Source organism: Culex quinquefasciatus, chromosome 3 (genome assembly GCF_015732765.1).
Source record: "Culex quinquefasciatus strain JHB chromosome 3, VPISU_Cqui_1.0_pri_paternal, whole genome shotgun sequence".
In the NCBI taxonomy this organism is placed as follows: Eukaryota; Metazoa; Arthropoda; class Insecta; order Diptera; family Culicidae; genus Culex; species Culex quinquefasciatus.
In genome coordinates, this window is record NC_051863.1 from 1,340,034 (window position 1) to 1,354,250 (window position 14,217).

Here is a 14,217-nt window from a genome sequence, read left to right on the forward strand (position 1 = left end):
AATTTTTCAAATATACAAAAAAAATTATATGCAGCAGTTTTTTAAAGCATTTTTGTTGTGCTTTACTTAACCTTATACATTTCGATAGGGACTTATGGGACCCTAAGATGAATCGAATGAGGCCAATACGGTCAAAATCGGTTCAGCCAGTGATGAGATATTCCAGTGACATTGATTCGGTATCCATGTCTACATACAGCCAAACACACAGACATTTGCTCGTGATTCCGAGTCGGTATGTACAAATGAAGGTAGGTCTAGGAGGTCTAATTAAAAAGTTCATTTTTCGAGTGATTTTAAAGCTTTTCCTCAGTAAGGTGAGGAAAGCAAAAAGAATCATTCCATTTGAGCAATTCTCTACGAAATCGGTCTTTTTTCTTCAATTTTAATTTTTGTATTTTTTAATCCGACTGAAACTTTTTTGGTGCCTTCGGTATGCCCAAAGAAGCCATTTTGCATCATTAGTTTGTCCATATAATTTTCCATACAAATTTGGCAGCTGTCCATACAAAAATGATGTATGAAAATTCAAAAATCTGTATCTTTTGAAGGAATTTTTTGATCGATTTGGTGTCTTCGGCAAAGTTGTAGGTATGGATACGGACTACACTGGAAAAAAAATAATACACGGTAAAAAAAATTTGGTGAATTTTTTATTTAACTTTTTGTCACTAAAACTTGATTTACAAAAAAACACTATTTTTAATTTTTTTTATTTTTTGATATGTTTTAGAGGACATAAAATGCCAACTTTTCAGAAATTTCCAGGTTGTGCAAAAAATCATTGACCGAGTTATGAATTTTTTAATCTATACTGATTTTTTCAAAAAATCGAAATTTTGGTCGTAAAAAATTTTCAACTTCATTTTTCGATGTAAAATCAAATTTGCAATAAAAAAGTACTTTAGTGAAATTTTGATAAAGTGCACCGTTTTCAAGTTATAGCCATATTTAAGTGACTTTTTTGAAAATAGTCGCAGTTTTTCATTTTTTAAAATTAGTGCACATGTTTGCCCAGTTTTGAAAAAAATATTTTTGAAAAGCTGAGAAAATTCTCTATATTTTGCTTATTCGGACTTTGTTGATACGACCTTTAGTTGCTGAGATATTGCAATGCAAAGGTTTAAAAACAGGAAAATTGATGTTTTCTATGTTTCACCCAAACAACCCACCATTTTTTATCGTCAATATCTCAGCAAGCATTAAGGTCCGATTTTCAATGTTAATATATGAAACATTTGTGAAATTTTCCGATCTTTTCGAAAAAAATATTTTCGGAATTTTCAAATCAAGACTAACATTTTAAAAGGGCGTAATATTGAATGTTTGGCTTTTTTGAAATGTTAGTCTTGATTTGAAAATTCCGAAAATATTTTTTTCGAAAAGATCGGAAAATTTCACAAATGTTTCATATATTAACATTGAAAATCGGACCATTAGTTGCTAAGATATTGAAGATAGAAAATGGTGGGTTGTTTGGGTGAAACTTAGAAAACATAAATTTTCCTGTTTTTAAACCTTTGCATTGCAATATCTCAGCAACTAAAGGTCCTATCAACAAAGTCCGAATAAGCAAAATATAGAGAATTTTCTCAGCTTTTCAAAAATATTTTTTTCAAAACTGGGCAAACATGTGCACTAATTTTAAAAAATGAAAAACTGCGACTATTTTCAAAAAAGTCACTTAAATATGGCTATAACTTGAAAACGGTGCACTTTATCAAAATTTCACTAAAGTACTTTTTATTGCAAATTTGATTTTACATCGAAAAATGAAGTTGAAAATTTTTACGACCAAAATTTCGATTTTTGAAAAATCAGTATAGATTAAAAATTCATAACTCGGTCAATGATTTTTGCACAACCTGGAAATTTCTGAAAAGTTGGCATTTTATGTCCTCTAAAACATATCAAAAATAAAAAATTAAAAATAGTGTTTTTTGTAAATCAAGTTTTAGTGACAAAAGTTAAATAAAAATCACCAAATTTTTTTACCGTGTATTATTTTTTCCAGTGTAGTCCGTATCCATACCTACAACTTTGCCGAAGACACCAAATCGATCAAAAATTCCTTCAAAAGATACAGATTTTGAATTTTCATACATCATTTTTGTATGGACAGCTGCCAAATTTGTATGGAAAATTATATGGACAAACTAATGATGCAAAATGGCTTCTTTGGGCATACCGAAGGCACCAAAAAAGTTTCAGTCGGATTAAAAAATACAAAAAAAATCGAATGACCGAAATCCTAGAGAACTGCTCATTTATTAGAAATTTTGAACATTAAGATCATTACTAGGATTTCTACGTCATGAGAATTTGTATATTTGATTATTTTATACAAAACTTAAAATTTTGATATTGTTACAAATTTTTAAGTTCTTTAAATTGTTGTAGTTTTGTTAAGTGTAAGTTTTCTTTTAAATGCAATTCCGTTAGGTAACAGTTTTGATACTGTTATTTTTTATGTGAAAAATTATTTTGCTAATCATATTCTAAAATATTTAAGGTTAGAGTTACAAAATATATTTTCTTGGAAATTATAAAATTTGATATTGTTTAAAAATGGCCCACAAACTTCTTAAAAATTAACCCGCAAGTAAAAAAAAAAATACTGATCGACTATATCTTGGAAACTATTGATTTGATTTTCAATGTTGAAAAGTGAAATCTAAGGAAAGTTTGTTCATTCATCTAAAAAATAATTTCAATATCTCGACTTGTTTTGTAAAAAGTATGACTTGGTCATTTTGAAATGTCTCTCTCGATTTTTATATTCGCAATTCGCAATTTTCAGTGTAAGAACGGGCCTTGACCGATCTTATGCACTAGGTTCCCGACGAACACGCACTGCCCTTACACCTACATCTCACCCTTGCTCTGAGTCAGTACGAGCAGCACGCTAGAACACGCTTTGAGTGTTCGTGCCAGGCATGCACACCTTCTTTTCCGGTTACGCATTTTAACTCGGCCGGGGGTGGTACATTACGTAGGGTTTGATGTAAGTATAAGCGCCTAACCATTTAAAGTGTGTCTATCAACTTTCATTAAAGCAAAAACTGTTTTATTTTTAGTTTGAATTCAAAAACTTATTGTTATTTACTGTGTATTGTTTTCTCCTGAAATCTTCCCTATTGTTGAGTCTGTTTATCTGTTGCTATTTCTTTTGTCGCGGTGTTTTGTTACAATTTTTGGTCCTAAGCATGTTATAAAAGTTTACCAAAAATACAATAGTAATATTTGTGTTAATCCTTTAACCATTCCATTAATTGTGTAAGGGCTCAAACCTCACTTGTTTGAAAAAAAGGGTGAAGATTGAAAACAATTGACAGTAAAAGAGAATTTATTTTATAAAAATCAAGTATCAGTAGTAAGAGAATGATTAGCGTATTTTGAAGAATAAAAATGAGGTAAAATTAGACAATAGTTAATAAATAGAGATACAAAACAAGCTTAGATTATAGTAATGATAAACAGATAAACAGATAAAGAATTATTCAAATAAATAAATTCGCAATAAAATCAAAAAAGATTAGGCGAATGATAAATAGACTTGATATTACTAGTACATTAAGGAAAAGTATATTTTTAAGGAAAAAAAAACAAAGTTTGTTACAGCAGTATCAATTAATAGAAAAGAGTGGAAAAGCTTTGAGAGATAAGAGAATCAAAAGTTAGTAAAATTAAAATCAAATGTTGGATATTAAATAGAAGAATCAGTGAAGAATTGGGAATCAGAAGAGAAAAATAAAAATAGGAGATAGGTGGTAGCTGAGAATGAAGAGAAGAGAAACCCTGTTGTGCGATGTTTCAGGTACATCCACAGCAGTTGACTCAACATACTGCGAATCAAAACAATACCGTCTACAATCACAAATTACTTCCCTTTCCCACATTGTCGAGCCCCTTTCTTTTAGCCGTCTCGAATCTGACCCGCGGGGGTCAAAGGTTTACGATCCGTTTCCACAGGCCACCAGCTAGGTCATCATGAAAACCAAGCCAACGTGGAGGTAAGAAAATAGGACACTCGCAAGGAACCAGAGCTATACTGTTCTGATCAAGATAATTCGGATGATCTAACAGAACTACGGATGTAGTTAGTTACGCTCCTTCCAGGATGTTCCTTACGTGGACGTCAACCGAAGAGCACGCAACAAGGTCAGTGCCATTGCATGCTCTTAGGTATCAATCCTTGGCCTGCAATGTCTCTCTCGATTTTTATATTTTGAAAATTTTTGTCCAGGAAAATTAGAAAACTGTGCAGAATTTCATTTGTTGACATAAAAAAAAATAATTAAATTTTATATTCTCTCAAATGTACAGTTTTGGGCACAAATTATTAACACCATAAAATTATATTAAATCAATAAAAATATAAAAAAAAACATCCGCAGATTAATAACTCTGCCCACCCCTGTCTACCGCCAAATTTTTAACTCGATGCCAAATTTGATTTTTTCAGCACTCCCCGTATTTATCTAACTTGTCAAATCTCGTCAGAATGTATGTATCACAAATCTTCATCTTACAACCATTGGCAGTTTATTTTTGTAGCATAATCCTGGGCTGCTCACTCAATCAATCAGTTATGATAATTCAAGATTAAAAAAAAGAAATCAAGCCGAAGAAAATATAGCTTTTCTTCCAATGTTCCAAAAGAACAGATCTAACCAAACCATTCTTCTTCTTCATTTTGAAGCTTCTAATATAACGCACATAACAAACCAGTTTACGAAAATTCGTCTATTTAGCATATCTTAATTCCATTCCTCAGGGAGCCACGTGAACCCGAGAGGTCGTTGGGTCAACCATGTTGCTTTGCGTACCTTATACCAAAACATCTTTTAAAACGTGTCATTGGCCGTTTTCTAGCAAAAGACTGTATTTTTTTTTTGAATTTTTTTGGTAAATTTTTAAACATAACTGTTCCTTCAATATTCTCAAGAATTCTCGTTACCGACCCGGCAACGTGAATTCTGTGTATTGACCATCGTCGTCGCACCCTCAAAACCCGTGATCGATGCGCTTTCCACCGTGTCAAAGCTTAATGAAAGTAAAGTATTAATCGTATGCACGGAATCGTTAATCGAAAGTGTTGTGTGCGCACACAGAACGGGAGTACGGGAGGGGTCACCCCTATAAAACGGTCCGGCCGGAACGATCGTCGTTCACTAGCGTACCGGTCGTTGCGTCGCTGAGTTCAAACGCCTTCTTCGTGGTTCTTACGGTTGAAACTGTACCAGCGCGGATTTTTCAAGTTCAGTGTCAATGTGCAGTGCAGTGAAGTAAAGCAGGAAGCTCGGATACTCAGGCGCGCCAATCCCCGGTGTACGGACTATTGTGAACCTGCTTTGTGGTTGTTACTTTGGGATTAAGGGTTTAGTGTGTGATCAAGGGGGTTGTGGAAAGTTGGTAGCATAGGACAATACAAGTAGTACAACGCAAGGATGGCCTCCACGATCGATAATCCGGCGATCGAGCATCGTGCCAAGCCGCCGACTCCTGGAGAGGAGATTGTCATCTCCGGTATTGCTGGGCGGTTCCCGAACTCGGACAATGTTAAGGAGTTTGGGTACAATCTGTTCAACAAGATCGACATGGTCGATGATCTGGAGACGCGTTGGCGCCACAGCAACGTCGAGATCCCGCGTCGTATGGGCAAGGTCAACAATCTGGAGAAGTTCGATGCGACGTTCTTCGGGGTGCACTTTAAGCAGGTAAGAGGCGGGAAGCTGGACGAGCTTGATAGGGTTGATCTGACGAGCGTGATCTTGATCTTTGTTACAGGCCCATACCATGGATCCGCAGTGTCGAATCCTGGTTGAGCACGCGTACGAAGCGGTCATCGATGCGGGTGTCAATCCAAAGACGCTGCGAGGATCGCGGACTGGTGTGTTTGTAGGAGCGTGCTTCGCCGAGTCGGAGAAGACCTGGTTCTACGAGAAGATCTCGTCGGGTGGGTTCGGTATCACCGGGTGTTCGCGTGCTATGATGGCCAACCGAATCTCGTACACGATGGGCTTGAACGGTCCGTCGTTCCTTCTGGATACGGCTTGCAGTAGTTCGATGTACGCGCTGGATTGTGCGTTCAACGCCATTCGTAACGGAGAGTGCGATTCCGCGATCGTCGGTGGATCCAACCTGCTATTGCATCCGTACGTAACGCTGCAGTTTGCCCGTCTCGGAGTCTTGGCCTCTGACGGCTACTGCCGTCCGTTCGACAAGGATGCTTCCGGATACACCCGATCGGAAGCCATCAGCGTGGTCTTCTTGCAGAAGGCCAAGGACGCACGACGAATCTACGCCAATGTGATGTACTCCAAGACCAACTGCGACGGGTTCAAGGAGGAAGGTATCACTTACCCGTCGGGATCGATGCAGCGTAAGCTGTTATCCGAGTTCTACCAGGAGATCAACATTGATCCGTCAACGGTCGACTACGTGGAAGCTCACAGCACGGGTACCGTCGTCGGTGATCCCGAAGAGTGCGCAGGTCTGGACAAAATCTTCTGCACAGGTCGCAAGAAGCCACTGCCCGTGGGTTCCGTCAAGTCGAACATTGGTCACTCGGAGTCCAGCTCCGGTATCTGCTCCATCGTGAAGAGCTTGATCGCTTTCGAAAACATGATGATCCCACCGAACATAAACTTTACCGAACTCCGTAGCGACATCCCGTCGTTGGTCGAGGGTCGACTCAAGGTCGTTTCGGAACCAATCAAACTGGACGGTCCACTGATCGCAATCAACTCGTTCGGCTTCGGCGGTGCTAACGCTCACGCTCTGCTCAAGGGTAACCCGAAGGAGAAGGTCAACTTTGGAATCCCCGAAGATAATCTGCCCCGTCTGGTCACCTGGTCCGGAAGAACCGAGGAAGCCATCGACGCTATCCTGACCGACATGAGCAACAGACATCTGGACGCCGAGTACGTATCGCTGATGCACAACGTCCAGAGTGAGTCCATTCCCGGAAACGTGTTCCGAGGTTACGGAGTGTACGCCAAGAACGGTACCGAGAACGCGCTTTGCCTGGGTCGTGAATGCCAGCATTACACAGGTTTGAAGCGCCCACTGGTCTGGGTCTTCAGCGGTATGGGATCGCAATGGTCCGAGATGGGCACTTCGCTGCTGGAGATCCCGATCTTCCGTGCCGCCGTCGAAAAGTGCCACAAAGTCCTCGAACCACGTGGACTGAACCTGATCGAGATCCTGACCTCCAAGGAGTGCAAATACGAAAACATTCTGCATTCGTTCGTCGGAATTGCCGCGGTACAAATCGGTATCGTCGACGTGCTCCGATCGCTGGACATCGAGCCGGACTTTGTGATTGGACACTCCGTCGGTGAGCTGGGTTGTGCCTACGCCGATGGCTGCTTCACCGCTGAACAAATGATCCTGTCGGCCTACTCTCGTGGTATGGCCAGTTTGGAAACCAAGACGGTCTTCGGATCAATGGCTGCCGTCGGATTAGGCTACCGTAAGATCCGTACCATGCTTCCGCCAGGTATCGAAGTGGCTTGCCACAACGGACCCGATTCGTGTACCATTTCAGGACCGAAAGAAAACGTTGAGGCATTCGTCAAGGACCTCACCGCCAAGGGCATCTTCGCCAAGGAAGTTCCGTGCTCGAACATTCCGTACCACAGCAAATACATCGCCGAGATGGGACCCAGGCTGCTGGCCCGACTCAACGAGGTCATCCCAGAGCCAAAGAAACGATCGCCAAAGTGGTTGAGCTCCTCAGTCCCGAAGATTCGCTGGGATCAACCCGAGAGTCAGCTCTCCTCCGCTCACTACCACACCAACAACTTGCTCAGCTCGGTTCTCTTCGAGGAAACCTCCGCTCTACTGCCCAACAATGCCATGACCATCGAAATTGCTCCCCACGGCCTACTGCAAGCGATTCTCAAGAAATCCATGCCCAACGCTATCCACATCGGTCTTACCAAGCGTGGCAACAAGGACAACGTTCAATACCTGTTCAACGCGCTCGGAAAGTGAGTTCAAACCCCCCTCCCCTTCAACATCTCCAAATCCTAACCCTAACCCATCTTTCAGACTCTACGTCAACGGTCTGGACATCCCGGTGTCCCGACTCTACCCGCAGGTAGCCTTCCCGGTGTCCCGCGGAACACCCCCCATCTCCCACCTCATCCGGTGGGACCACAGCGAGGACTGGTTCGTGACCAAGTTCGAGATGCAAAAGTCGTCCAAGAGCGGCGAACGGCGCGTAAAGGTCAAGCTGAGCGATCAGGACTACAGCTACATCTCGGGCCACGTGATCGATGGGCGTGTTCTGTTCCCAGCGACGGCTTATCTCCACCTGGCCTGGGAAACGCTGGCCATGGTGAAGGGTCCGATGTACTTTGATCTGGAGGTTGAGTTTGAGGACGTCAAGTTCCTGCGGGCGACCTCGATCGCAAAGGATCAGGAGATTGAGTTTACCGTCATGCTGCAGCCGGGAACGGGTCGGTTTGAGGTAGGTTTCTGGTAGTGGAAGTTGATCGTTGCAAGCGATTGGTAGATTGCGATCGTATTCAGTAGATTGACGATCTAAATTTTGTGGTCTTTACATATAGATCGACGATCCAAAATTGGAATCGTTTAAAAAAAAAATTAAATTTCTAAAAAAATATATAAACGCCAAAATAAAAGTTGGCATCAATGATTTTTTTATTTAAAAAAAATAACTTCAAAAATATAAGATTTTTTTAATTTCTAAAATACTTCTACAAAATAAGAATATTATTTTTATGATTTCTGGAATTTAAAAAAAAAGTATTTTTTTTAAGATTTTCAAAATTTTCAAAAAAATTATTTTTTTAAATAAAATAAAAACTTTGGTAATTTTACAAATTTTGGAAAAATAATTGTATTTTTTTTGTATCATTGAAACATTATAAACTCCTATATTTAGTTTTTTATGTCTAAAACTTTAAAAAATTCTATCTTTTTAAATATTTTAAAAATTGTTAGTTTGTGAAATCAAAAAAAAATATGTAAAACTTCCAAAAATTTCTAAATTTAAAAAGTACTTTAAACTTTTTAAAACAACAACAAAACTTCTAAAAAAAAAAAACTTTACAAATTCATAGCACGAGACTGTATGGGGGTAGCCTTGGAGCACAGTGTTGAAATTTACGTTCTTAGAATATTTAATTGACCATTATGGCACCCCCTACAGCGTGGTGCAGACCCGTTATACTATGCTATGCTACACATTCAGAGCAATTAAAAAAATATTCAATATTTTAAAATTTCCAATTTATTTTAAATTTTTCATATTCATAATTTTTTTTTTCAAAACGCATTTTTTTTTTTAATTTCAATGAATCTTAATTTTAGTTTTTAATTAAAATTTTCAAAATAAAAAAAAATATCTATATTTTCAATGCTATGATTTTTTCTAAATCGATCGCTTACAACAATCTGCGTGATTTTCAATCGGAGTTCATCAAAATTAATCGAATCTTCCAACAGATCACCGAAGGTACCGCCGCCGTTGTGACTGGTTACGTGAAGCACGTTGAAAACATCCAACTTTCGGAGATTCCGGATCCACCCCAGACCGACCACCCAGTCCTGACACCGCGTGACTTTTACAAGGAGCTTCGGCTGCGTGGCTACCATTACAACGGAGCGTTCCGATCGGTGGTGGAGGCTCGGGCCGATGCGCGCTGCGGAAAGGTCAGCTGGGAGCTGAACTGGGTATCGTTCCTGGACTGTCTGCTGCAGTGTTGCATCGTCGGCAAAGACACGCGATCGTTGATGATCCCGACGGGTATCGAGCGTCTGCGAATTGATCCCAAGATGCACCTGGCCATTGCCAACACCATGGACGATGGTCAGCAGGTGTTTGACTTCAAGTACTCGGACATTCTGAACACCATTCGCTGTGGAGGAATCGAAATCATTGGTCTGCAAGCGAGCACGGTTGGCCGCAGGAAGCCTCCAGGTTATCCGGTGTTGGAATCGTACCAGTTTATTCCTCACCTGCCGACGCCGAAAATGTCCAAGGCTGATGCGATCCGCGTTTGTGTTCAGCTTGCGCTGGAGAACATTGCCGTGCCCAAGGTCAAGGCGGTGGAAATTGACTTCCACAACGATACACCCATTACGCCCCTGTTTGCCGATGCTCTGGGTGATCTTCCGCTGGTGACGGCCGATCTCATGTTCCTGTCCCAGCAGCAAATTACCCCGGCTGGAGTGCACGTTGAGGACGGAAAGCTTTCGACGCAGTCGAACTGCCTGTTCCTGATTTCGATCAACTGCCTGGGACGACCGGAGCTCATCGAGGAGGCCGCAGGAAGTCTGCATGACAACGGCTTCATCCTGTCGCGTGAAGCTGCCAATTTGGCAACGGACAGCATCGTGGCTCCGGCTGGATATCAACTGATCGCGGTTATACCCGTTGAAAACGAAACCTACGTCCTGCTGCAGCGCATCAAGCGCAAGTACCTGGGAAGTCCGACGATTCTGCAGATTCCAGCCAACGACGAGCAGTACCAGTGGATTCCGAAGCTGCGTGACGCTCTGAAGCAGGGATCAGTTATTGTGGTCTCGCAGGGTGACAGCTCGTCCGGTATCGTCGGATTGGTCAACTGTATCCGTAAGGAACCGGACGGTGGCATGGTGAGCTGCGTGTTTATCGATGACCCGAAGGCACCCCCCTTCGAGTTGGATAACCCGATCTATAAGGCGCACCTCAAGCTGGGTCTCGCGATCAACGTGTACCGAAGCGGTCGTTGGGGAACGTACCGTCATCTGCAGCTGTTGCAACCGACGATCACGAAGCCGAGACGCGATCACTGCTACGCCAACGCTCTGACCAAGGGAGACCTGTCTTCGATGACTTGGCTTAGCGGACCGTTCAACCAGTGCCGACCAAAGGGTGAGATGGTCCGAGTCTGTTACAGCTCGCTCAACTTCCGCGATGTAATGTTCGCTTCGGGCAAGCTGTCGGCCGACTTTGCCAACTTGACCCGCATCGAGCAGCAGTGCGAACTTGGCTTCGAGTACTCGGGAGTGGCGGAGAGTGGTCGCCGCGTCATGGGCATGGTCACGACTGGAGCGATGGCAACGCACGTCGAGTGTGACGACACCCTGAACTGGACCGTCCCGGACAAGTGGAGTCTGGAGGAAGCGGCGACGGTGCCGGTTGTCTACACGACCGTGTATTGCGCACTGTTCATCAACGCCCACATCCACAAGGGACAGTCCATTCTGATCCATGCCGGAAGTGGTGGAGTTGGTCTGGCTGCGATCCGGGTTTGCTTGGCTTACGGGCTGGAGGTGTTCACGACGGTCGGATCGCAGGCCAAGCGGGACTTTTTGCTGCAAACGTTTTCGCAGTTGAAGGCGGACAACATTGGCAACTCGCGTGATACTTCGTTCGAGAAGATGATCATGCTGCGCACCGAAGGTAAGGGCGTTGACTACGTGCTGAACTCGCTGTCGGACGACAAGCTGCAGGCTTCGCTGCGTTGTCTGGGCAAATACGGCAAGTTCTTGGAGATCGGCAAGTACGACATGGCCAACGACACCAAGCTGGGTCTGCACCGGTTCCTGCGTGCGCTGTCCTTTACGGCCGTTTTGGTCGACTTCCTGTTCACGGCGCCACCGGAGGAGAAGGCCGTCCTGAAGGCCATGCTGGACAAGGACATCAAGGCGGGCATCATTGTGCCACTCAAGTCGAATGTGTTCCCGGCGAGCGAGATCGAGCATGCGTTCCGATATCTGGCCAGTGGAAAGCACGTTGGTAAGGTGCTGCTGAAGATCCGTGAAAACCCCAAGGACGACGAGTCGCTGCCGTTGGCGTATTTGCCACGCATGTACTGCAACCCTGACCTGTCGTACGTGGTTTGCGGCGGTCTGGGAGGATTCGGGCTGGAGTTGGCCGATTGGTTGGTGCTGCGTGGAGCGCGCAAGATCGTGATGAGCTCGAGCCGTGGCATTTCCAAACCGTACCAGGCGTACAGGATCAAGTAAGTTGTATTGCTGCTTTGAACTTGGATAAGTAGTAACGAACGTTCTTTTCCAGGATCTGGGAGCAGTACGGTGTCAAGGTGGTGGTCAACACCGAGAACATCTCAACGAGAAAGGGATGTGAGGCGCTGCTCCAGGCTGCCTGCAAGCTGGGTCCAGTTGGTGGAATCTACAACTTGGCGGTGCAGCTTCGCGACAGCATCTTCGAGAATCAAACGGTGGAGAGGTTTGTGGAGTGCATGGGACCGAAGGCGTTGGCCACCAAGTATCTGGACGAGCTGAGCAGGAAGATGTGTCCGCAGTTGGGATACTTTGTCGTGTTTTCGAGCGTTTCCTGCGGTCGTGGTAACGCAGGTCAGAGCAACTACGGAATGGCCAACTCTGTGATGGAGAGGATCATCGAGCATCGTCACGCGTGCGGACTGCCGGCCAAGGCTGTCCAGTGGGGAGCCGTGGGTGAAGTCGGTCTTGTGGCGGACATGCAGGAAGATAAGCTCGACATGGAAATCGGTGGAACTCTGCAGCAACGTATTTCGTCCTGCCTGCAGGAGTTGGACCCACTGCTGACTACTCCGGATCCGATTGTGGCCAGCATGGTTGTGGCGGAGAAACGTGCCCGCACAACCGGCAAGGACAACATCATCGAGTCGGTCATGAACATCATGAGTATCCGTGACATCAAGTCCATTTCGATGGATACGACACTGTCGGAGTTGGGCATGGACTCGTTGATGGCGGTTGAAATTAAGCAGACGCTTGAACGCGAGTACGAACTGTTCCTGACGCCACAGGATCTGCGTTCACTAACCTTCATGAAGCTGCAAGAGTTGACAGAGGCAAAGGCCAACGCTGACGAGAATGTCAAGCTGAAGTTGGCCAACGAAAAGACACCAACCGGAGTTGCGATGTTGTTGCGTAACTTGGGAGATGAGTTCAACAGCGAGAACACGATTCTTCGTCTGCAGTCGGAGAACGACTCCAAGAAGTACAATGCCTGCGTTCTGCTTTCGCCTGGTATCGAAGGTGTCGCTGGAAACGCCTGGCACAACATTGCCTCTCAGCTGACTCTGCCAACCTTCATCACCCAGCTCACGAAGACCATCAACATGGAGAGTATCGAAGAAATTGGCCAGTTCTTGTCGAACGACGTGATTGAAAACATCTTCAAGGGTACCGAGCACTTCTACCTGGTTGGTTACTCGTTCGGAGCGTTCATCACGCTCGAGATGGCTCGACTGCTAGAAGAAACCGGCAAGCATGGTCAGATCCTGCTCATTGACGGTGCGCCCAAATTCCTCCACAAACTGGCCATCGACCAAATGTCCGCCAACTGGACCGAAGAATCAATCCAGATCGTGCTGATTGCCGGCATCCTCAACACCATCTTCCCCGACGAAACAACCGACGTTCTTCCCATCATCACCGAATGCCCAACGTTCGAGTCTCGCATCGACAAGCTGCTGGAACTGGCCAAGGATCAGAACATCTACTCCGAAGGGTATCTACGAATGATGACCAAGGCCCTCTACAATCGCATCAAGATCACGCTGCTAACCGACGTGAACTGCATCAAACCGCTTGAATCCCCCATCACGCTCGTTCGCCCAACCGAAGTGTCCGTCGTGGACATCGAGGAAGACTACGGCCTGTCCGAGTACACCACCGGCACGGTCAGCCTCAAGTTCCTCGAAGGTAACCACATCACCATGCTGGAGAACCCCAAGCTGACGCAAATCATTACGGAGTCGGATCCGGTGCTCGAATCCGATCGCTCGTTCCAGAAGTACCTGCAGAGCAATGTGATTGCTGAGTAAAAACAAACACCCCACCCCCTTTTGAGAAATCCTCAACAAACTAACAGAATCCACAGAAGAAGAAAAAACCTAAATTGGCAAAAGACAACGACCCGTTAATACGCTAGAACAATTGTAACACACACTTTCTTCCAGGAACTTCCAGGCACCTTGAACCCAAAACCCACAACCACACCCACATGTAGAAGAGACAAATATTTATTACAGAAAATAAAGCTAAATGAATTCCTAATTCTTTGAATTTTAATTTCAATATCACTCATAAAATAAGGTAGAGCATTTTGGGTACCTGATGGGAACTATTTCATTATTTTCAATAAAAAAAACTGATTTCTTTTATCATCAATGTTGTAAATGAGAGATAGAAAAAAACTATCATTTGATGGTTCCTGCTCCAAAATATCAGAAGATAGAACGA

General features: G+C 43.9%; 1 protein-coding gene across 1 annotated transcript; it reads left to right on the top strand.

The window, feature by feature from the left end:
- The first annotated feature begins 5,175 nt into the window (after positions 1-5,175).
- On the top strand, positions 5,176-14,031 carry LOC6040477 (fatty acid synthase). Its single transcript, XM_001849811.2, has 5 exons — positions 5,176-5,720; positions 5,791-7,997; positions 8,059-8,479; positions 9,481-11,984; positions 12,041-14,031. The coding sequence occupies exons 1-5, from the start codon at positions 5,451-5,453 to the stop codon at positions 13,797-13,799; spliced, it is 7,161 nt and encodes a 2,386-aa protein (XP_001849863.2). The 5' UTR covers positions 5,176-5,450; the 3' UTR covers positions 13,800-14,031.
- Positions 14,032-14,217: the final 186 nt, after the last annotated feature.